We start from the raw sequence: 23,608 nt of genomic DNA, 5'->3' as shown, positions 1-23,608 counted from the left end.
CAGCAGGAGGGCATCATTCCTCCCTTTACCATCTTCATGACAAGCTGCTGCCAGCCAGAGGACATATGGCTGGTGGCCATTTTGCTGACCCATCTGAACAAAGAACTCTAAGAACTTGAAACCGTTTTGCTTGAACTTGATTGGAAACCAGAACTCTGATTTTTCCCACAAAAAGGACATCTTTCCAGGAACTAAGTATTTTTCTCCCTTCTTTTATTTTTCATTCTGGCTATTACTGTTTCAATAATTGTTGATTTTAATAATTGTCTGTATATATTAATTATTTATATTGCTGTGAATAAAGACTTCCTCCAAGTCATTCACTGTTCCGCTATCCTGCTTATCAGCACACACAGAACTGATCCCGGGTCTCTGAAGATACGCTACTGTTTGTTTGTTGTTGGCTAGACAGAATATCGTGTGTTTAACCGTTTTATTCGCAGGACCAGTCAGTCAGTAAATCGGGTCCACTGGCCCATACCAGTGGTGGTGGCAAATCCCCTGGAATCGTGTGTACGCTGTAATCACCCGTGTCTCACAGGCTCCCTTCTGAGTTGTCTGCGGCCAATTCTTAACGGTTCCTGCGCATTGACTGCGACCAGAGTTCGCACGATCTGTGCGCTGGCACCGTTTAGAAGGCTAAGTGCGGTCAGCCACTGAGGGCTCCTGTGACAGTGTTAGGCAGCGGTTGGGACCTGTGTTGTGCTGAAAGTATCTACGCTAGCGCTATCGAGAAACGAACTAATTCGTTGGTGTAGCTGGAAGGCAATATATTTTTTATATATACAGAGAGACTGTGTAGCCAGTACCCCTTCCCCAAAGTTTTATTTTATTTGGCATGGAAATGTCCGGGAACTACCAGAACATGTGCCTAGCAGACCTGGAAAATCTTTGCGAAGAGAGGGGCATTGGCATCCTCCGCAAGACAAAACGGGACCTGATAGCCGACTTGTCCAGATGGGATACCCAGCAACTGCGGGAGCCGGGAGTGTCCGCTGAGGTGGATACCAGCCCATCTGACAATCGAGGGGAACCAGAGACTGAGACTCCGGACCGTACAGAGGTTGTGCATCCTGAGGGCCCTGCATCAACAGTTACGCCGGAGAATGTCAGTGTGGACCCCAATCCCAGAGTTTCTGACAGTACTCGCCCGGAACTGGCCAGTACTGGACTGTCCATGGGTGCTGACCCGGTAATGCAGCAGGCATTACAAAAGCTCATGGAGACTGACCTGGACAAGTACCTGCAGTACATGCGCGAGGAGCGCCAATCTGCAGAACGCAAGGCGGCTGAGGATCGCCAATCTGCGGAACGCACAGCTGCTGCTGCTGCTGCTGAACGCCACGCGGAGAGGGATGCCGCAGAGGCGCGGGAGAGACGACAGCATGAGCTCAACATGGCAAAGGTTCAACAGGCCAGCCGGAGTTCACCGCCCAGCCTCCCTGCCGAAGGAGCTGCAGCACCCGTAAGTGCAAAATTTAAATTTGCTAATATTGAAAAAGACACTGACATTGACTTGTTTTTGCGGACTTTTGAAAAAGCATGCCGTCGGTATCGTCTGTCCCAAGACCAGTGGGCCAGACATCTGACACCTTTGCTGCGCTACAAAGCGCTTGATGCCTTCGCAGAATTGCCTGCGGAGAAGGATAATGATTATGCTGCTATAAAAGACGCTATCATTACTAAGTACCAGCTGACGCCAGAAGCCTATCGGAAAAAGTTCAGGGCCTGGCAGAAAAAGCCTTCTGATTCGTACCGAGATGTGGCCAGCAGCTTGCTCACCACACTCCGCCAGTGGACACTAGGCCTCACCAAAGGGTCTTATGATGTCCTGGAGGACTTGATAGTCCTGGAACAATTTCTGAACATTTGCCCTGCTGATGTACGCCAGTTTGTGCTAGAACGCAGGCCGGCTTCAGCAACTGTCGCTGCAGACCTTGCTGAGACTTTTGCAACTACCCGGGTGGCTGATACCCGCAGAACTGTCCCATCCAGCTGGAGAGGAGGTCAGCCCAATACCTCGGCAGACCCTCCTGCCCCTGTGAGCCGTCCGCCACAGAGGCCACCCAGCGCAGCTGCTGCACCCAGGCCTGCCGCGCCTGGAGAGGTCACCTGTCACTACTGCCGCCAGCCCGGACACATGAAATTCGACTGTCCGGAGCGGAGACAGACACCACCAGCACCTGGATCATCTGCATCACCTGCACCTCACCCACAGCAGAGGCAACCCGCCAGCGAACCACAGCCTGGATCATCAGATTTTGTCCTGTTTGCACGCGGACAGGAAACCCGCGACCGAACCGACCAGCAGCAACTTGTTAGAGTGAACGGCAAAGTTGTCACCGGATTTCGAGACACCGGAGCTGACATCACGTTAGTTCACTCACATCTTGTGCCAAAGGAGAGCATCAGCTCCAGCCGATCCCTTGCCCTTACTGGAGTAGAGGGCACCCTTTTCCACATAGCCCACGCAAGAGTGAAGCTGGATTGGGGAGTGGGAGGGGTCCACGAAAGGATTGTTGGGGTTATGAAGGATCTCCCAGTCCCTGTGTTGCTGGGGACTGATTTGGGCAAGCTTGTGTCCTACTATGAACCTGCCACGACCGCCTTGTCGCTCACGGAAGGAGACGGACTCTCCACCCACCACCAGGTACTTTATACACTTGGGGGAGCACCAGGGGGAGGTGGGTTGAATGTGCCCAGTTCAAGGGTACCAGGTTCAATAGTGCCTGCTTCAAAGGCACCTGAGTTTGATGTACAGACTGTCTGTTGTGATGATGCTGTAACTGTACCTGAGTTTACTGTACAACCTGTCTGTAATGAAAAAATGTCTATACCTGTCAATGTCATTACTGCATGCAATGATGATTTGAGTAATGTCCGTCTGTGCCATTCTGACAGTGTACCGGTGCTAGCAGTACCGCGCAGCTGCACTGCTCAGAACCTGAGCTCAGGACAGGTGGAGGGGGTTCCGGCCTCCTCCCCCTCCTCTGACCACAGGGATGAGACCTTTCAGCCGCTGGCCTCGTGTGACATGAGCCAGTTGGCTGAAACTGACAGCGCCATATTCTCAGCCGCACTACAAAGTGACCCAAGCCTGGAGGTGCTCAGGCAGCAAGCCGCTGAGCCCCTCGCAGACGGGGCCGCTTTCAAGGTGTACTGGGAAGGTGGGAGACTGTACAGTGAGTCTGTACAGCCCCCTACAGGTAGATCCCACGCGAATACCAAATGGCTTGTGGTCCCGAGTGCGTTCAGGGGACATGTGCTGAAATCCGCACATGGTAATCCTCTGACAGGGCACTCAGGGGTCCGCAAGACACTTGCCGGTATTCGGAAACAGTTTTATTGGCCCCGGATGAACAGGGATGTAGCAAACTACTGCGGAGCATGTGCCGTCTGTCAGGAGCTGGGAAGGTCCAGGGAACTGGCTCCACAGGGGGGCCATAGAAAGCCAGCCGATCCGGCACCGAGCATGGGCCATAAGGAAAGCATGGGTGATATGATTTCCTGTCGGCATACGAAAACCGTATGTCGCACAGCTATAAAATTCATATCGTCTTGTCCGGTAAAATCTGGCCATCGTGCTGATATGAAATTCCTTGGGATAGACCGTCCGGTTATCGAGATATGAATCTTCTCAGGAGCCTGACCCGCTGGCTTAGCCGTGTCTGATGTCATATTAATCTGTATTTTCCAACAAGTCTGAAGCTGTTACCCCCCTAAATATAACGTGTATGGTTCAGGAGTTACAGCATTTCATAAGTTTAGCCCTAAAATCTCTCAGAGGGAATGAACTGTCATTGGTGGGTGACTCAGATGGGCCGGCATTGCCACACCCCCAAACCAGCTTCATCAAAAGCACCTGGCCAGCAGGAGGGCATCATTCCTCCCTTTACCATCTTCATGACAAGCTGCTGCCAGCCAGAGGACATATGGCTGGTGGCCATTTTGCTGACCCATCTGAACAAAGAACTCTAAGAACTTGAAACCGTTTTGCTTGAACTTGATTGGAAACCAGAACTCTGATTTTTCCCACAAAAAGGACATCTTTCCAGGAACTAAGTATTTTTCTCCCTTCTTTTATTTTTCATTCTGGCTATTACTGTTTCAATAATTGTTGATTTTAATAATTGTCTGTATATATTAATTATTTATATTGCTGTGAATAAAGACTTCCTCCAAGTCATTCACTGTTCCGCTATCCTGCTTATCAGCACACACAGAACTGATCCCGGGTCTCTGAAGATACGCTACTGTTTGTTTGTTGTTGGCTAGACAGAATATCGTGTGTTTAACCGTTTTATTCGCAGGACCAGTCAGTCAGTAAATCGGGTCCACTGGCCCATACCAGTGGTGGTGGCAAATCCCCTGGAATCGTGTGTACGCTGTAATCACCCGTGTCTCACAGGCTCCCTTCTGAGTTGTCTGCGGCCAATTCTTAACGGTTCCTGCGCATTGACTGCGACCAGAGTTCGCACGATCTGTGCGCTGGCACCGTTTAGAAGGCTAAGTGCGGTCAGCCACTGAGGGCTCCTGTGACAATCGTACTGCGTCGGTCCGGGATAGGTTAAATTATGTAATTTTTTTTTTGTTAACTATCAGGTAGGGGTAAACAAAGTTGGAGGGGTGTTGCAGCACCCTAGGCAAAAAGGTACAGGAGACAAAAACAGGAGCCCAAATAGTGTAGTATGTTAGGAAAAGTGTTAAGAAAAGAAATTTGAAATACTACTCACAAAGGCGGGTTGCAAGGGGGCAACCAACCGCAGGAAGCAGGTGGAGACAGGAGGCTCCCTTTGCTATTGGTTTTTCTTCTAATTGGCACTGTGATTGGCCCGAGGAAGCGGGCTGAGACCTGCGAAACGTGTTGCCTGAGCTAAATAAAATTCTTTGTTCATACAAGATTTTCAGTATTGAGGTAAGCCAACTCACCTTTTTCGATTTTAAACTGGTTTTAATCCATTTTATACATACCAGGGCGCCTCTTTCCCTTTAACTGAGGTAGGGGTGAAAGGGGTTAAAAATTAATAAAAATGTATTTAGTTTTATATACAATAGTGCATGTGTGTGTATTTTTACTTTTTAGCCACAAAATGTCACCACACTTAATTCCAGTGTACTGTGAACAATACATAGGAAGTGCCTTATATACTCGAGTATAAGCCTAATTTTTCAGCACAAAAAATGTGCTGAAAAGTTACTTCCTCAGCTTATATGCGAGTCAGTGGAGCAGAACGGATGGAGGAGCAGGTTTTGTTACTAGCATTGGAGTGTTAGGATCGTGCACTAGTGATCCTGCTCTTACCAGCTGGCTCCCTGCTGTGTCACTTCCTCCCACCCCCTGCAACATGGTGTGCAGAGTGCGCTGCTCAAGGCTACCTGTGTCCCCTGGCTTGTGGAGCGGAGCGTGCAAGCAATGTGTCAGCAGTGCAGAGATCGGGGATTCTTCCTGTGTGGCAATCGCTGTTTCTCATATATATGACGCCTTCCAGTGGCGTTTTGAGACACAGCTGTATCATCCTCCAGGCATATCTGGCTATGGGGAGAGGGGATGACTTGTACTGAGGGCACATCTGGCTACAGTGGAGGGGACTTATACGCGAGTCAATCACTTTTTCCTGGTTTCTGAAAGAAAAGTGGGTACCTCTGGTTATATGTGGTTCGGCGTATATGCGAGTATATACGGTATGTGGTTTTCACTTTTGTGAATGAATCTCGCTGATGCCAGCTTTCATTCATTGCCGACACTGTGAACGGCTTTGGGAACAGCTGTTCCCATTCACCAATAATGAATCGGCGGAATGGCGACGGAAACGAAACAGGAGGCCAGGGATAGCGAGCAAACGGGTAAATAAACAAATACACATATCTACACCCCTGATGCGCTAGTGAAGTTTTAAGGAGCGTAGATATGCGTAGCAGAGGTGGAGAAGGGGTTTATAAGTCTCCTTGTTTGTCTGTTTGTCTGGCTTGTTCCAATGGTTACCATGCACGTTTTTACCACAATATTTTACTTTTTTAGTATTTGATGGAGCGTACAAAAGCAACCAATCTGTCTGCAGTAAACTGGTGGAGGCGTCCAAAAGGTACAAAACAATATAAAAAGGAGAGGTATGATAAGTAGGGATGGTCAATGAGATGCAAATAATTCCGAGTTGATGCATGATTATGCAAATTTGTACGCAAATTTAATCAGCTTGAAAATGGACCAATTAAATTCTACCTCAACAGGATATGATTGGTTCATTTTTAAGCTGCATACATTTGCCTACAAAATTTGCATAATGCTGCATCAACTCAAAATTTGCATCTCATTAACCATCCCTACTTACCATACCTCTCCATTTTATAACTGGGATATAGTGTCAGGGAGGCGCCCTAGAGTTGATATAGTGGCTTAGGTCTTTTCTATGTAAAATAAAACAGAGGCAGCTTACCTCTATCTAGAAGTCATGTTAAAAAACAGTAATAGGAGAAGGTAGGAGGCGCCCTTGGAGCACTCGTATAACAATTTATATACCACTGGTTGACAGAACCACTATAGGGGCATATGTATAAAACAAAAAACGGCAACAGGTATGGAAAGATCCTACCTTATGAAATGTTCACTCAGGGTATCATGTAAAGAATACTTTAATAAGGCACTTTTAAAATTGACAACGCGTTTCGCGGTAACGCCGCTTCATCAGGTCGAGTATCGAGCCAAACAGGAGAGGTCCCCAATCTTAGGCGCCTCTCCTATTTGGCACGATACTCGACCTGATGAAATTGTTATACACGAGTACCCCAAGGGTGCCTCCTACCTTCTCCTATTGCTTTTTACCCCCCATTGGTTTGGGGGGTCACCACCCAGCCAGGTGTATCTTTCTTAAGGAGCTGCGACCAACGAAGCGAAGCCACAAGGCCGAGTGGGGACGGTACTTCCCCACATGCGATTTAGTTTGGTTGCATTTTGTGCAGCCCGGCTTTGTGAGTATATTTCAATATATTTTGTATACTTACCCATCACATCTGCGATAATACACCAGATCGGGCTCCCGGTGTCCTCCCGCTCCTTTTCTCTATTCTCTTCAGTGTCCAATGTTAAAAAAACAGGTTCTTTATTTGTGTATAAGTGTAGACCTAGCCTCCCTGACACTATATCCCAGTTGCAAATACACCCCATAGAGAGGTGAGAGTCCCCTATTGATTACTGTCCAGAGTAAAAATAGAGGAACATCCAAGGAGAGCGACCCCCCCCCAGTTCAAGTTGGAACCGGGATATGAGTGGAGACGGTTGTTCCCCGCATGCGCACCAGATTATACGTAATCACGAAGAAGTAATACTCACCAACCAGGGTTACCACAAAGGCAACCACTGCAATGGCAGGTGTGGAGATTAGAACCGACCCAACTCAGGTTAAGACATCTCTGTCCGTAAATCGGAAAGATGGGGCAATACCCCTCCACCCCAATATACTAGGATGTATAACATGCGCCAACGTAGTATAAAAAGGTAATGGTGGACTTCCAAGAAGACAGCAAAAATTGTTGGTTTATAGTATACAACAATTTACTAACAATACTCCAAAAGTGCAACGCGTTTTGCGGGTTTAATCCCGCTTCATCAGGCAATAACAATGGTGTAATAGCATATAAGGTCAGTAAAAGAACCAAGCGCCTCTATAAACCAACTATTTTTGGTGCCTTCTTGGAGGAGGTAAGTCCACCACTACCTCCTCTATTTAAACTGTTTTTAAATGTTTTGATACCACGTTGGCGACTCTGTTATACATCCTAGTTTATAGAGATAAGAGGAAGGGAAACGTCATTTACGGGGCAGATGACAATGTTGCTTCTCACGCTCGGCGAATGGCCATTTCCATGTGTCTCCCGTACGGAGGCATTTACTCTGCAATCACCGGCGTTCTGCGGCCATCTGCCGGGAGGCGACAATTCCACGCTTTGGGATTATTAAGTGCCTGAAATAAAAAAATGTAAGCGGCAGATGATGATCCCTTATGTTGAATTATTGCTCTCTGAATGGTGTTTTCAGGCCCCTTTCAAAGATATTTATCTGCCAAACTTCAGCCCTTCCTTCGCTAAAAGCGTCAATTTCATGCCATTAACTATGTCTGGTTCACAGAAACGAGAGGCGGCACAACGCTGGGTTCAGCGCTTCTTCGATATGCTTCCTCTCTATAAATCACCTGAAGATGCCGAGACTGAGATATGTCAGGTAGAAGCTCCGCTCAGATAGCACCTCTAGTGGTGGAATGACCTAACTACAGCATGACTTGTAACACAATACTGCAAAATGCCCCAGTGCAAAATGGAGTAAAAAGTGCTGGGGGACGAATTATACCTTCCTTCAGGAGAAACAGCATTGTCAACATTATGTAGAGCACGAGCCATGTACCGGTAGTCATGTGATGACAACATCTGCTGCGGTATGAGAGGAGACCTGGAGGGGGAATAGCAGTTAACACCGCCGGGACTTGTGCAGGAACAGGGTGAGCCGTATATCGGCTGCATCCTGCGCCCAAGTCTCCTGGCGGCCGATTCATAAGCACGCCACCATACAGGCTCCCACTTCTTTCTGTGAGGATGATCCACAAAGCTTTCTCCCCTGTTTTCACCTCATCTATGTTACATGCTCCCAAAGAGCAAAAAAACCCAATATAATTAAAGGTAAGAAAAGCAATATTGACTTACTTTACTTTTACTTACTTTGAGTGATTATTTTTCTTGTAAATGTGCTGAAAGGTTATTTTTTATTAATTAGGTGGAAAGATAAGTAATTTGTGTTGACTTCCTTGTGTTTTTTCTGTCTTCCTGGAAGGTTTGGAGTTCCCAGAAGACCACAATGACACGTTTATTCTGGGGAGGGATGTCCAGTTGGTCATATGGTCTGACCTATACGCTGTTAGCTTGAATATGCAGCATTATGTGTGGGTGAATGTATTGCCGTCGCTCTGATATTTATAGAGAGAGAAGGGGGGGTCATTATACTGCGTATTCTATATTGCAGGACATTGCGTCCCGACAGCCAGGGGGGGGTTAATGAGCGATTGTAGCAATCAGTGGCTTTGTGTTGGAGTAGTTGGAGGACGGGAGATAATCACATCCAGCGAGGTGACCCGGCTGCCACGAGCCGGGAGATTCAGCATCTATTTCCATGTTAATGATGTGATTTGCATGAAGCGCTCTGTGTGGCCGCTGACTGGAAATGTGTCTCTATAGTGTAAGTGGAAGGAGTCTCTGCGCACTTCATAAACTGGAGGACACACAGGAGGAAGTGCGGGGGGACACGCAGGAGGAAGTGCGGGAGGATACACAGGAGGAAGTGCGGGGGGAACACATAGGAGGAAGTGCGGGGGGGGGGGGGGGACACAGGAGGAAGTGCGGGGGGACGACACACAAGAGGAAGTGCGGGAGGACACACAGGAGGAAGTGCGGGGGGGACACACAGGAGGAAGTGCGGGGGGGACACACAGGAGGAAGTGCGGGGGGGGGGGGGGGGACACACAGGAGGAAGTGCGGGGGGGGGACACACAAGAGGAAGTGCGGGAGGACACACAGGAGGAAGTGCGGGAGGACACACAGGAGGAAGTGCGGGGGGGACACACAGGAGGAAGTGCGGGGGGACACACAGGAGGAAGTGCGGGGGGACACACAGGATGACATACAGGAGGAAGTGCGGGAGGATACACAGGAGGAAGTGCGGGGGGACACACAGGAGGAAGTGCGGGGGGACACACAGGAGGAAGTGCGGGGGGACACACAGGATGACATACAGGAGGAAGTGCGGGGAGGACATACAGGAAGAAGTGCGGGAGGACTGTGTGCAACGGAGGAAGATTAATCCAGTCCATCCGCTGTCCATCAATCGTTTGTGCCAGGGGAGTTAGGTTAAGGATTGGTGAGGTCAAGTGTTAGGCACCTGGGGGAGGGGGGGGGGGCTTAAGAGTTAGACTCCGGTAGAGGGGGGTTTTAGGATTAGGCATCAGTAGAGGGAGGTTTTAGGATTAGGCATCAGTAGAGGGAGGTTTTAGGGTTAGGCATCAGTAGAGGGAGGTTTTAGGATTAGGCATCAGTAGAGGGAGGTTATAGGATTAGACTTCAGTAAAGGAAGGTTTTAGGATCAGACATCGGTAGAGGAAGGTCTTAGGGTTTGGCATCAGTAGAGGGAGGTTTTAGGATTAGACATCAGTAGAGGGAGGTTTTAGGATCAGACATTGGTAGAGGAAGGTTTTAGGGTTAGTCATCAGTACAGGAAGGTCTTAGGGTTAAGCATCGGTAGAGGGAGGGTTCTGTGTGACAGTAAGGTTAGGTTGAGATATAGAAAAAAAATCGGTAAACATTATGACCTAAGTTAGAGCATATGCTTGTTGGAAAAAGTGAGTTTTGAGGAGCGGGTAAAGATATAAAAGGTTGGAGAGTGACGGATGTGTTGTGATGGGGCATTCCAGAGGAGGGTTGAGGCATGTGAGAAATCTTGTCTACGCTAATGCAAGGAGGTGATTCTAGGAGGACAGAAGAAGCTCCTGTACAGATCTGAGATTGCGATTGTAGTTGGTATCTGGAAACTAGTGAGGAGATGTACAGGGGAGAGACATTGAGGAGAGCTTTGTAGGTTACAGGTAAGAATTTGAACTGTATCCTCTGGTTAATTGGTAGCCAATGAAGAGCTTGACAGAGAGGAGCAGCAGAGGAAGAGCGAGAAGAGAGATGAATGAGACGAGCAGGCGAGATCAGTACAGATTGGAGGGATGCCAGTCAGTTAGTTGGTATCCATGTATCTATATATCCAGCCATCTCTCAGCACTCTCTGTACACATGTCCATCCATCTGGGTGGAAGTAGCATGGAAGAGAATGCTTGCTCATCTCAGAAGATGAAGAAGATGAAGCAGGTTGTTTCAGTGCACGGGGCTCAGCGGCGAAACTAGGCGCCATTACAGCATCACTATTGCTATAGTGCGTGGGGCACGTAAGGGTAAGGACGATTGCAGGACCCCGAATTACATCTCCCTCCAAGTTGCTACAACTCGGAGGGGGAATAGTATTTAAAGGACATCTGAGGTGACATGTGACATGATGAGATAGAAATGGGTATGTACAGTGCATAGCACACACATAACTAGGCTGTGTTCCTTTTTTTTTTCTCTGCCTGAAAGAGTTAAAAATCAGGTATGCAAGTGACTATTTCTGTCCGGGTCAGATTATAACGTAACCGTTTACTGATAAGGAATTGCAGACATATAACACTTTCCTGGTAGTAAATGGCTTCTAAAAGCAGGAAAGAGATAAAAAGGTTCAATAGTCTCATTGAGAAGAGGCCATGAAACATTGAAGAGGAATTGCTGCGAAAATCTTAAAATTTAAAGAGACTCTGTAACAACATTTTCAGCCTATTTTCTACTATCCTACAAGTTCTTATATCTATTCTAACGTTCTCTGGCTTACTGCAGCCTTTTTTAGTTGCTCCATTGCTGTAATAAATTAAATTGACTCTCCTTTGTCAGGCTTGTCGGCCCAAAGAGGAAGTGACTGTAATGGTTTACAGACAGGAGGAGGTTACACTGATAGCCCTGCTCTGAGTTTCTTCCAGTCTTTCACACACTGAAAACTGTGAGAAGCAGAGCTCACACATTCCCTGCTCTCAGTAACTCAGTATCATCTACTGATAAAAGCTGATAATTGTGAGAAGCATAGCTCATAGACTACTGCAGATTGCAGACACGGACCTGCTATCAGTAATCACTACTAAAGATTGCAGCATTCTTTACAAGGTAAAACTTCTTCTAAACTATGAAATAAACTCTAAAGGCTGAATTTATTGTTCAATAATATAACCTTTCATGTAAACTGTAATGCAGTTTACAGGAACATGCAATATTATGAGCTTCCTGAACTTCCTGTTTGGCAGCCATATTTTTGTTTACAAAAAACAGCAGCGAAAATGTGACAGAGGGGGACAGGAGATGAAAGCCTACAGGCTGGTATCTTTATTTATATGAGGTTTTTAGGTTACAAGTTCTCTTTAAAACACATACAAATAAATGACTTTTCTCCCATGTTGCTGTCACTTACAGTAGGTAGTAGAAATCTGACATTACTGACAGATTTTGGGTTATTCCATCTCTTCATGGGGGATTCTGAGCATGGCCTTTATTCTGTATAGAGACATTCCCTGAAAATGATTAATACAAAGATGCTGGCCAGCCTCCCAGCTCGCTGCACACTATTTTGGCAGTTGGATGGAGCAACTGCCATTCACTAACTGCTTTTAAAAATAAAGAAAACCCTGAGAACCCCCCTATGAGAAGATGGGCTAGTCCAAAATCTGTTGGTAATGTCAGATTTCTACTACTTACTGTAAGTGACAGCAACATAGGAGAAAAGTGGTTTATGGCTCATTTTACTCTGGGAGAAATACACTTCTTATTTGTATGTGTTTTCACTTTTAAGTTTTTTTGCGACAGTTCCTCTTTAAATACTTAAAAAGTAAATTTAAATATAAAATAAGACTGTGGGCTAACTAAAAAAGTCATTTTTAGAAGGAGGATAGATACAATTGTTTATCTCATTAGTTAATTTTCACCTCGAGTGTCCTTTAACGCCGCCAGGAATTTCAGCGGCAGCAGGGGGAGCCGTCCTTCAGCTCTCTTTGCGCCCCACTCACCAGCGGCGTACTAATAAGTAGGGGTGGCGTTATATCCTTACTGTTTACTGATACAGTGTTATTTCCCATCGCCGCTCTCAAGTGCCTATTGAAGTTTGTTAATGTCCCGTAGATGGGTGAAATGTAGCGGCGTATCAGCGGGGTGATCAGCCGCCGTCGCAGAGCTACTAATCGCGGAGATGTTATATTTTATAGAGCGGCTGTGATTCTTATTCAATGTACCCCGTCCCACGTAGCGTGACTCCCGAGACTGCCGCGGATTCATATCCCAGCTAATGGAAGCCGGCCGTGCTGCATGCAAATGGGCTGTGCAATCAGCGCTGCGATTGGCTAATGATCATTATTATTCCACTGGATGAACGGGTCACCGGAATGTCACCGCGAGTACATTTCATTCAGATTTTAACCTTTTCTATGAGTTACACAACTACAGATAGCTAGAACGCTTCTAAGATACTGAGGAGTGGGACCCTGTGCTTTGTGTTGTAGGTGATGAGGGTATATGGGCCTGTACCAAGTCATTGATGAAAGAGACCCCATTTGCTGCTAGACAGGTGATTGCACAATAGACAAATATATGCGCGCTGCGTGTTACAACCAGGACTAAAGGATATTATGTACAAAGTAAATCAGTTCTCCAATGCCAGTGTCAGACAATAAGAGGAGGAAAGGTAGCATCCAGTGCAGCTCTCTCAGCGGTGGGATCTGACAAGTCCGTATCAGAAAAGGGAGAGAGAAGAGAGCGCCTCTATGGTGCAATACCTTTAATTCAGTTTCCAAATTGCAAAAGAAATGCACGTACAAGATCACATAAATTTGCAAGCATATCTCACATGCTCAATGTTCCACTCCTCGGACGTCGACCGTGGCCAGCAGGGGACATCAACAAAGGTCCGTGGTAGGTCTGGAGTCAAGGCAAGCTCCGTGTGCCGGGTCCTACCACGGACCTTTGTTAATGTCCCCTGCTGGCTACGGTCGACGTCCGAGGAGTGGAACACTGAGCATGTGAGATATGCTTACAAATTTATGCGATCTTGTACTTGCGTTTCTTTGGCAATTTGTAAACTGAATTAAAGGTATTGCACCACAGAGGGTCTCTCTTCTCTCTCCTTTTTCTGATATAGACAGGAGATTGCCCTGAGATGGCTTGCTGCTGAATCTCCAACACCGATATGCAGGAAGAAGACACTAGACAATGCCCTTGCCTTTAAAGGACTTATGAGGCCAAATTAGTCAAAGTTAATTACCTGTACAATCTTTTACGGCACGTAGGACGCCGTCCGCGCCCTCCGTGCCGATCCGCCGGGTCCCCCCGCTCATTAGCCCCCCGGGCCGGCTCCCGACCCCACGGCCCGGGTCGGGCTCCCCTGCCTCTCCCAAAATGGCCGCTTCCTCTGGCCGCGGCTGCGCAGTCCGCATAGCCGCGAGTGCGGCTGCGCAGCTCTAGGGCCAACCCCCCCGATCCACGCTACGTAGCGTGGATCGGGGACAAAATATTGTTAGAACTGGAAGGGATCACTGTAAGAAGAAAATGGTGAGCTTCTGAGAGGAACTGCCGGTGAGGTTAGTATGTAATATTTATTTGCAGGTACATCATGTGTTTATTGTAAATTTCCTCGCTTCAGGTTCTCTTTAAGTAAAATGCAACCACAATATCTAATATGAGATACGTAATATGTAATTTTGTGCATCTAACAGGCTGCTCCTCTAAGTGATCTGTACTGTGTGTATTTTGATACCAATGTAAACTTTACCTGTACTTAAAATGTAATGTTATCCTTATTTTTGTTCAATAAAGTTTTTCTCGGTAAAAAAAAAAAAAGATACTGAGGAGTGGACAGTGATAGTCCCCAAGGCTGGATTTCTGGAAAGGTGTCAAAGACCTGAACATGAAACGGGGAGGCTGAAAATGGGGAGTAACACATGAAAAAGGAAAGATGATGCTCAAAGGAGCTGTTCATGAAAAAAAGGGGTGCTGTACATGGATGATACACATGGAAGAAGGGGCTGCACTTGGAATGGGAGGGGACTGCACTTGGAATGGGAGGGGACTGCACTTGGAATGGGCGGGGCATTGCTGCACAAGGAATGGGAGACACAGCATACTTGGCCTAGAGGCACAAAAGGTATAAATCCAGTCTTAACGGTCCCATAGTCAGATGATCAAGGAGGAGCCAATACAGGCAGACCACACCCATCAGCAGGGACCCCTCAGGCACAGCCAATGAGACCCATAAGGAGAATGAAGGAAGTCCTTCTGGTGTTATGTCTTTATGTTGTCAAATCCTGTGCTTTTGTGTGTGAGTGTTAGGGGAGAGGATGGACTGGTTGTGCTCTGTATGGCGCACGGCAATACAATAGCTGAAGCCAGCACACAATGAAGATGAAGGTTAGGGTTAGGCATACATTATGCGGGTCTGTGGATAAGGTCCAATCAAATGATCAGACTGTCTTTAGCTACGTACACATGACTGTATGTGCCAGACATGGTGGAGAATCTGGAGTCCTGCCAGCGTGTGCACAGCGGCAGCACGTTATTGGCTAAGAATCCAGCATGCCAGATCTCTTGCTATCTCCGATGCACTAGCAGCACATGATCGCATTTTACTGTATGTATCACACACCTAAAACAAGCATGCAGCTAATCTTGTCAGATCTGACAATAACGTCAGAAACACCTGACCTGCTGCATGCTTGTTCAGGGTCTATAACTAGAAGTATTAGACACAGAGGATCAGCAGGGCTGCCAGGCAACTGGTATTGCTTAAAAGAAAGGAAATATGGCAGCCTCCATATAGCTCTTGCTACAGTTGACCTTTAAATACAAAGGAACAAAAAGCTGCTCAGAAATAAAGCGGCAGACAGCTTACAGCTCTTCCACACCAGGGCTGATGTCTGGCGTCAATACTTTGCGTTAACCGAGGTCCATAGACTTTCATTTTACCTTTCACATCCAACTCTGCGTTTTGGTGGGTTGCGGATCGATGCACCTGGGTGCTTTTAATCATCCGATGCAGGTGTTTTCCCGTCGGGTGAATTAGAATTACTGCCGCTAATCAGCGTCGCACCGCAACATCCCGACGTCCAGGCTGCAGATCATAAAGCGTGCAGGAAATCGGCTCCTGCAAGCGTTCTTAACCCATTTGCGTTTCGTCGTTTTCACTTGAGAAATGTTCACCTCCCATTCATTAGCCTATAACTTTATCACTACTTATCACAATGGACTGATCTATTTCTTGTTTTTTCCGCCACCAATTAGGCTTTCTTTGGGGGGTACATTTTGCTAAGAGCCAATTTACTGTAAATGTATTTAAACAGGAAGAATAAGAAAAAAACGGAAAAAATCATTATTTCTCAGTTTTCAGCCACTATAGTTTTAAAATAATACATGCCTCCATAATTAAAACTCACGTATTGTATTTGCCCATATGTCCCGGTTATTACACCGTTAAAATTATGTCCCTATCACAAAAAATAGAAATATTTAATCTTTACAATGATATTTCAAAAGTTTAGACCCTTAGGTAAATATTTACATTTTTTTTTTTTTATTGTAATGTTTTTTTTTTATATTAAACATTTTATTTGGGTATTTTTGGGAGGGTGGGATGTAAACTATAGTTTTATAATGTAATTGTGTGTTGTTTTTAATTTTTTTTACTTTTAGTTGTAGTTTTACTTTTTGGCCACAAGATGGCGGCCATGAGTTTGTTTACATGACGTCACTCTAAGCGTAACACACGCTTAGAGCTTAGAGTGACGCAGGGGGAGGCAACGGTCAGAAAAAGCACAGCTTCCGAGAGAAGCTGTCGCTTTTTCAGCGGGGGAGAGGAATCAGTGATCGGCCACCATAGCCCGATACATTGATTCTGTGGCTACCGAATCCGCGGCCGGGAGTGCGCGTGCACGCGCGCGATAAACTACGCGTAGAAACTACGTCCAGGAACCAAAATAGGTTAAGGTGGCCACACACCATACAATTTTTTAAATATCTGTTCAATTAAGAATTGCAATACATTTTTCTGACTGATTGTAACATTTCAAAAATATGACCAATGTACCACACATCTATGTTCAATTGTCCCCCAATTATGATAAAAATTATTGGAAACTCTGACAAAATTGCTAGGGTTTGTGTATTAATAAATTGACAATCCAACACACACCAATCAATCTTTAGAAAGATTGAAGAAAAATATCTGGCATTCCGGATCGAAAACGGGAAATCCGATTGCATTTTTAAGTCGAATGAAAAAAAGCTTTCGATTTTTTCGGGAGATCCGATCGTTTTTATCGAATTAACGTAAAATCGGATCATTTTATTGTATCATGTGTGGCCACCTTTAGTGTGAAAGAAGCCTTGGCCATGGTGACTGCGCTGATCCTCCACTCCTCCAATGACAGTTCGGGCTGAGGAACAACCCATCGCGGACAATTATTATTTTATTATTATTTTTATTTATATAGCGCCAACATATTCCGCAGCGCTTTACATATTCCGCAGCGGACAATGGAGCGTCTTCCTGTGAGTGGGGTGGAAGGGCACCTATACAGGGCCAGATCAACATCCAATGGGGCCCCAGAGTAAAGGCAACCTGCCCCCCAGGGCCCCTGAGCCGGCTGCTGCCCCTAATCTGCTACCTGGTGTCCCTGCAGGATGGCAGCATTGCATCTCACCTGCCCCGGCAGCCGGTGCCCTGCTCCACATCTTCTCGCTGGCCGCCTCTTGTGATCCAGCACACGTTATGCATAATGACATGTGTCGGTCACAAGAGGCGGGCAGCGGGATGAAGATGTGGAGCAGGAAGGAACGGAGCAGTGCGCCAGCCGCCGGGACAGGTGAGATACAATGCTATTGTGCAGGGGCCCCAGGAGCTCATGAGAGTTACAGGGGAAGTCAGGGGTCCGGCAGCGCAGAAGGTTTGGCAGCGCTCGGGGGCCTGCCTTACCTTAAAGGGGTTCTGTGGGGGGAGGGGGGTTTGGGGGGGTGAGCTGATGCTGTGGGCCAGCAGGAGATGCTATGGAACGGCGGATCAGAGAAGGACGGTGTGGGACATTACTGCTACAGGGGGCTGATAGAAGCCTCAGGCAAGTGGCGGTTTTTATCCTCAGCCCCCCCCCCTACAGAACCCCTTTAATGGAAGTGCCAGCCTTGCTCCCATACACATGCTAGATTCTGGCCTGAGGCTGTCTTTATCAGCCATCTTGGCCGAGGTTGTTCTAGTCACTAGAATCTAGTGTGTATTCAGCTCTAGTAACAGATCAGAAGTGCAGCATTCCGCTATCCCACCCACACAGCAGGGGGCTGTGTGCAAGAAAGAGGAAGAAGGAGAAGAACGGAACCAGATCTGTAGGACATCATGGAGTTACCCGATTCTCTTTGGTCTAGTGCCATGCTGCTCCAGCGTCTTGTTATGTCGATGTAGAGAATGTCGCCAGACGCCATGGAGAAACTGCCTCCACTCAGCTTACAGCTCCTGAGAGAGAGAGAGGGGCAAATTACTACAATGAGCACTCAGGAGAAGAGATGTCACTGACACTCCGACACACCACAGGCCACTAACCATCCACAACACCTACCCTTCCTTCCCACAGGCCACTAACATTCCACACCACCGATCCCTCCCTCTCCACCCCCACACAACAGAGGCCACTGACACTCCGACACACCACTGACCATACACACCAATGATCCCTTCTTCCCCACCCCCACACAACAGAGGCCACTGACACTCTCACACACCACAGGCCACTAACCATCCACAACACCTACCCCTTCCTTCTCACAGGCCACTAACATTCCACACCACCGATCCTTTCCTCTCCACCCCCACACAACAGAGGCCACTGACACGCCCACACACCACTGACCATACACACCAATGATCCCTTCTTCCCCACCCCCACACAACAGAGGCCACTGACACTCTGACACACCACAGGCCACTAACCATCCACAACACCTACCCTTCCTCCTCACAGGCCACTAACATTCCACACCACCGATCCCTTCCTCTCCACCCCCACACAACAGAGGCCACTGACACGCCCACACACCGCTGACCATACACACCAATGATCCCTTCTTCCCCACCCCCACACAACAGAGGCCACTGACACTCCCACACACCACACGCCACTAACCATCCACACCACTGACCCCTTCCTCCCCACAGGCCACTAACATTCCACACCACCTACCCCTTCCTCTCCACCCTCACCCAACAGAGGTCACTGACACGCCCACACACCACTGACCATACACACCAATGATTCCTTCCTCCCCATCCCCACCCAACAGAGGTCACTGACACGCCCACACACCACAGGCCACTAACCATCCACAACACCTACCCAGGGCCGGATTTGTACTTTTTACCGCCCAAAGCCAACTATACCGTCTTTATGGTTGCTATCTCTGTGTGCCCCAATGAGAATTCTACTTACTTTCCATCATTGGATGTCACAGACAATAAGTAGTTTAGTAATACGCGTATAGATTATAAATTATGTTTTCCTTAAGAACTTTTATGTTATGTTTGCCATCTTGTTAATGATGGACCCACTTTGTCACCATGAAAGTTAGGCTGATGTGTACCTGCAGGATAGCGCTTACAGGTTTTGCAGGGACGACACAAGTGCAGGACACAGAGTACATAGGGTTAAAGATATCCTTGTAGTTAGGGATGGCTGCACGGAACAGCTTTACTGCCCCTCACTGAGCCGCCCCAAAATTTCTGGTGCCCTAGGCCATGGCCTATGCGGCCTTGCCAGAAATCCGGCCCTGCACCTACCCCTTCCTCCCCACAGGCCACTAACATTCCACACCACTGATCCCTTCCTCACCACCCCCACACAACAGAGGTCACTGACACGCCCACACACCACTGACCACTAACCATCCACACCACCGATCCCTTCCTTCCCACAGGCCACTAACATTCCACACCACCGATCCCTTCCTCCCCACCCCCACACAACAGAGGCCACTGACACTCCCAACACACCACTGACCATACACACCAATGATCCCTTCCTCCCCACCCCCACACAACAGAGGCCACTGACACTCCCAACACACCACTGACCATACACACCAACGACCCCTTCCTCCCCACCCCCACACAACAGAGGCCACTGACACTCCCAACACACCACTGACCATACACACCACCGATCCCTTCCTCCCCACCCCCACACAACAGAGGCCACTGACACTCCCACACACTACTGACCATACACACCAACGACCCCTTCTTCCCCACCCCCACACAACAGAGGCCACTGACACTCCCAACACACCACTGACCATACACACCACCGATCCCTTCCTCTCCACACAACAAAGGCCACTGACACTCCCACACAACACAGGCCACTAACCATCCACACCACTGACCCCTTCCTCCCACAGGCCACTAACATTCCACACCACTGACCCCTTCCTCGAACAGGCCACTAACATTCAACACCACTGATTCCTTCCTCCCCACCCCCACACAACAGAGGCCACTGACACTCCCACACACCACTGACCATACACACCACCGATTCATTCCTCTCCACCCCCACAAAACAGAGGCCACTGACACTCCCACACACCACTGACCATACACACCAATGATCCCTTCCTCCCCACCCCCACACAACAGAGGCCATTGACCCTCCCCACACAACACAGGCCACTAACCATCCACACCACTGACCCCCTTCCTCCCACAGGCTACTAACATTCCACATCACCGATCCCTTCCTCTCCACCCCCACACAACAGAGGCCACTGACACTCCCACACACCACTGAGCATACACACCAATGATCCCTTCCTCTTCACCCCCACACAACAGAGGCCATTGTCCCTCCCCACACAACACAGGCCACTAACCATCCACACCACTGACCCCTTCTTCCCACAGGCCACTAACATTCCACACCACTGATCCCTTCCTCTCCACCCCCACACAACAGAGGCCACTGACACTCTCACACACCACTGACCATACACACCAATGATCCCTTCCTCCCCACCCCCACACAACAGAGGCCATTGTCCCTCCCCACACAACACAGGCCACTAACCATCCACACCAATGATCCCTTCCTCCCCACAGGCCACTAACATTCCACACTACCGATCCCTGCCTCTCAACCCCCACATAGAAAAGGCCACTGACAACCGCCCCAGGTTACTCTGCATGACGACTTTGGAAGGAAGTTGAATAATGGGTTATGATGTTTTAGTGAAAGACTAAGATTAAATTATCATCTCAGCCACAATATGGTAAGATATTCCTATTATGACCTATGGTGGTGCCGGCTCCTGTTTCTAGTTGCTTACGGTAAGCATAGACAGTGCCTGCAATGCACAGCCCGATGTGTCTCTCCTCTCCGGTCCGGCTTTGCACACACATCGGGGGTGGGGGGTCCTCACAATGTATTGCTTCAGGCACACAAAAGTCCAGAACCAGCCCTGCATACAGCCCACCTGAAAGGTCTCCCATCACAGGCATCTGGTATTCATAGCTTCAGTGAATGGAAATGAGGAGTATTTTGGCATCTGGTGAATAATTCACGCTCCTGTTTGCTGCTTTCTGTGCTGTGGGCTCTGCCTTCAGAGTCAGGCATAACTGATTAGGAGGAAGCAGTCAGTGTAATCACATAGCTCCCTATATGTCACAGCAGGGCCAAACCTCCCAGCACACTGCAGTGGTCATGTGGGATCCCATTCACAGCTTCTTCACATGGAGCGGATTCTAAGCGCCACATCCCTCTGACTTCACAGCTCTTTACTGAACAATCTTCACATGGTGAACGGCGATGTGGCCTGAGGGATCTCATGGAAGAAGGATAGAGTCCTGCACCGGATCTGGTACATGCTGTACGCACAGGCTTGGGTGGATTGCAATGTTTGCAAATCATTGTGGGTAGAAAATACAGACCGTTGGGTCAGGTGCAGGTAAAGTGGAGTTGGTCAAAAACAGGTCAGTCGCAGATAAAAAGTTGGGTGAGGTGCAGGTTTATAGTATTGCAGGTCAACTTGAGTGTGAGTAGTGACCCATGGCCACATGGTCCGCGAGAGAATGGCCAGCCTGGTAGACACCTACACAAGTAAGACCGCGTACACACTACACTACGCATGTTGCCCGACGGGTGGGCCCCATACGTGTCAGCTGTGTAGCTGATGACGCGCTGTGTTGCTTTGCGGAGGTACGGAGGGACAACAAGCGGTGCATGATGCGTGAAGTCATGTGGTGGGCCGGGAAGCGACATAAACAATGGGATTGGCGGGGGGGGATCGGCATTGCTGGGGTTGAAAAGATCTACTGAGTGGATCGCTTGGGGGTTGCCGGCTGCTGTAAACATGCCTGAGGTGTTCGACTTTTTTCTGTTTATTGTAGGTGTTTATTTCTGGCTGGGAGAAAGGGGGGGGGGGGGGGGGAGACCTAGGATTCATTGTCGATCTTTCTTCTTTTTCCATTTCCCCAGGTCTTTTCTGCTGCTCCTTTGTATTTCCTTCTATTCCTACCAAGGAGCGATCTAAGGGCAGTTCTACCGGGTCGAAAAGCGGGTTGCTCAGAAAACCAATCCTACGGCTGAAGACAACAATAAGCTTTCACTTATCAATCGAAACATGAAGGATGCCGGAAAACGGAGGCGCCAAAGAATACAAAATAATTAAAAACGCTTTGAAGAGAGGTAGTGGTGGACTTGCCTTATAAAGCCAAGCCTAAAGCCGGGGTCTTTGCCATATGGTGATTGGACTGCTACACGTGCACATAACTAGATGGCTACGTTGGTGTGGACTGCCATTTCTATTCATATGATAGGATTTATAGGATGAACTCCTGGGAATTTGACTCTGTCAGTGAACGATCTGCCTCTAGTAGCATAAATATTAATGACCTTGGATGGATCATAAATTGTAGTTGTTGTCATGTCTATTAAAACATTTGTGGACCTCTCTTTGGCTGTAATGTGGCTGCTTAACCTACTGAAGAACTGGATGGATCATGTGAGGAGGAACATTATCTGACCTTTAATATAATTACAAGAAAGAAGCCATTAAACGTTTGTGGAGCTCTCTTTGGCTGTAATGTGGCTGCTTAGCCTCTTTGTAGGGAGAAACATCATCTAGCCTTCAGTACGAGGGACTGGCAGTATCATTACAATAAAAAAGGCCACCCTGTCCACGGTTTGTGGAACGCTACTTGGGTTTAATGTGGCTGCCTTGCCTACTGAATAGATTCTGTAGAGAGGAACATCATCTGGCCTTCAGCTCTAGGGATTGACAGTAGTACAACACAAAGCAGAGATTCTGTTGTGCTTCCTCTTCTTATTTCCAAAAATAGAACTACCACAATTGTTTCCCTCTTTAGTTTTGGAAGAGCAGTGGAGGGTTAGCGCTACAAAAGAGAGCAGCGCTTAACCAGCAGGTGATTTTTATTAGACTAGCGTGAATTTTTGTTCATCTCGGTTTTGAACCAGATCTCTGCAGATGGTAGCTACAGCTCAGAGATTAAGAGACTCTTGTTGCTTGGAAGGAAAACTATGAAAAGTATCGAGAAGATACTAAAGGATACAGATGTCACTTTACCAACAAAGATCAAGATCAGGATCCGGGTCGAAGCAGAGGCGAGAGAGGCTCCAGCCTCAGGGCGCATTGTAGGAGGGGGCGCAGGGCGGGGCCGAGGTGAGAGAGACTCCAGCCTCGGGGCGCAGTGTAGGAGGGCACACAACTCACTCAGCTATCACTCCCCTATTGTGTTTGAAGCAGAGAGAAATACTGTAAGGGGATACATGGCAGTGACTGCAAGCAATATAACTAGTTATTAAGGTGTTGAGGGTCCTGGGGTACCTCTTAGTCTAATAGCAATCAGTGTGTGACATCTGGGGTGGGAGGGATGAGGGGGCATACTTTGGTATTTCAGCCTTGGGTGCTGGACGAA

The 23,608-nt window shown here is 47.9% G+C and overlaps 1 protein-coding gene across 4 annotated transcripts in view; it reads right to left on the bottom strand.

The window, feature by feature from the left end:
- The window catches only part of TTLL11 (tubulin tyrosine ligase like 11), a 120,888-nt gene that overhangs the window by 3,056 nt on the left and 94,224 nt on the right, over window positions 1–23,608 (bottom strand). For 3 of the 4 annotated variants that reach the window (XM_068249018.1, XM_068249020.1, XM_068249022.1), the window contains one exon: window positions 18,033–18,139. The exons of the other annotated variant lie outside the window; for it this stretch is intronic. In XM_068249018.1, the coding sequence (XP_068105119.1) occupies window positions 18,033–18,139 (107 nt within the window). The remainder of the gene's footprint in view (window positions 1–18,032; window positions 18,140–23,608) is intronic. 4 annotated transcript variants of the gene reach the window in all.

This window comes from Hyperolius riggenbachi, chromosome 8 (assembly GCF_040937935.1).
Source record: "Hyperolius riggenbachi isolate aHypRig1 chromosome 8, aHypRig1.pri, whole genome shotgun sequence".
NCBI lineage: Eukaryota > Metazoa > Chordata > Amphibia > Anura > Hyperoliidae > Hyperolius > Hyperolius riggenbachi.
Note: the sequence above shows the minus strand (reverse complement) of the source record. Positions and strands in the feature narration are given on the sequence as shown.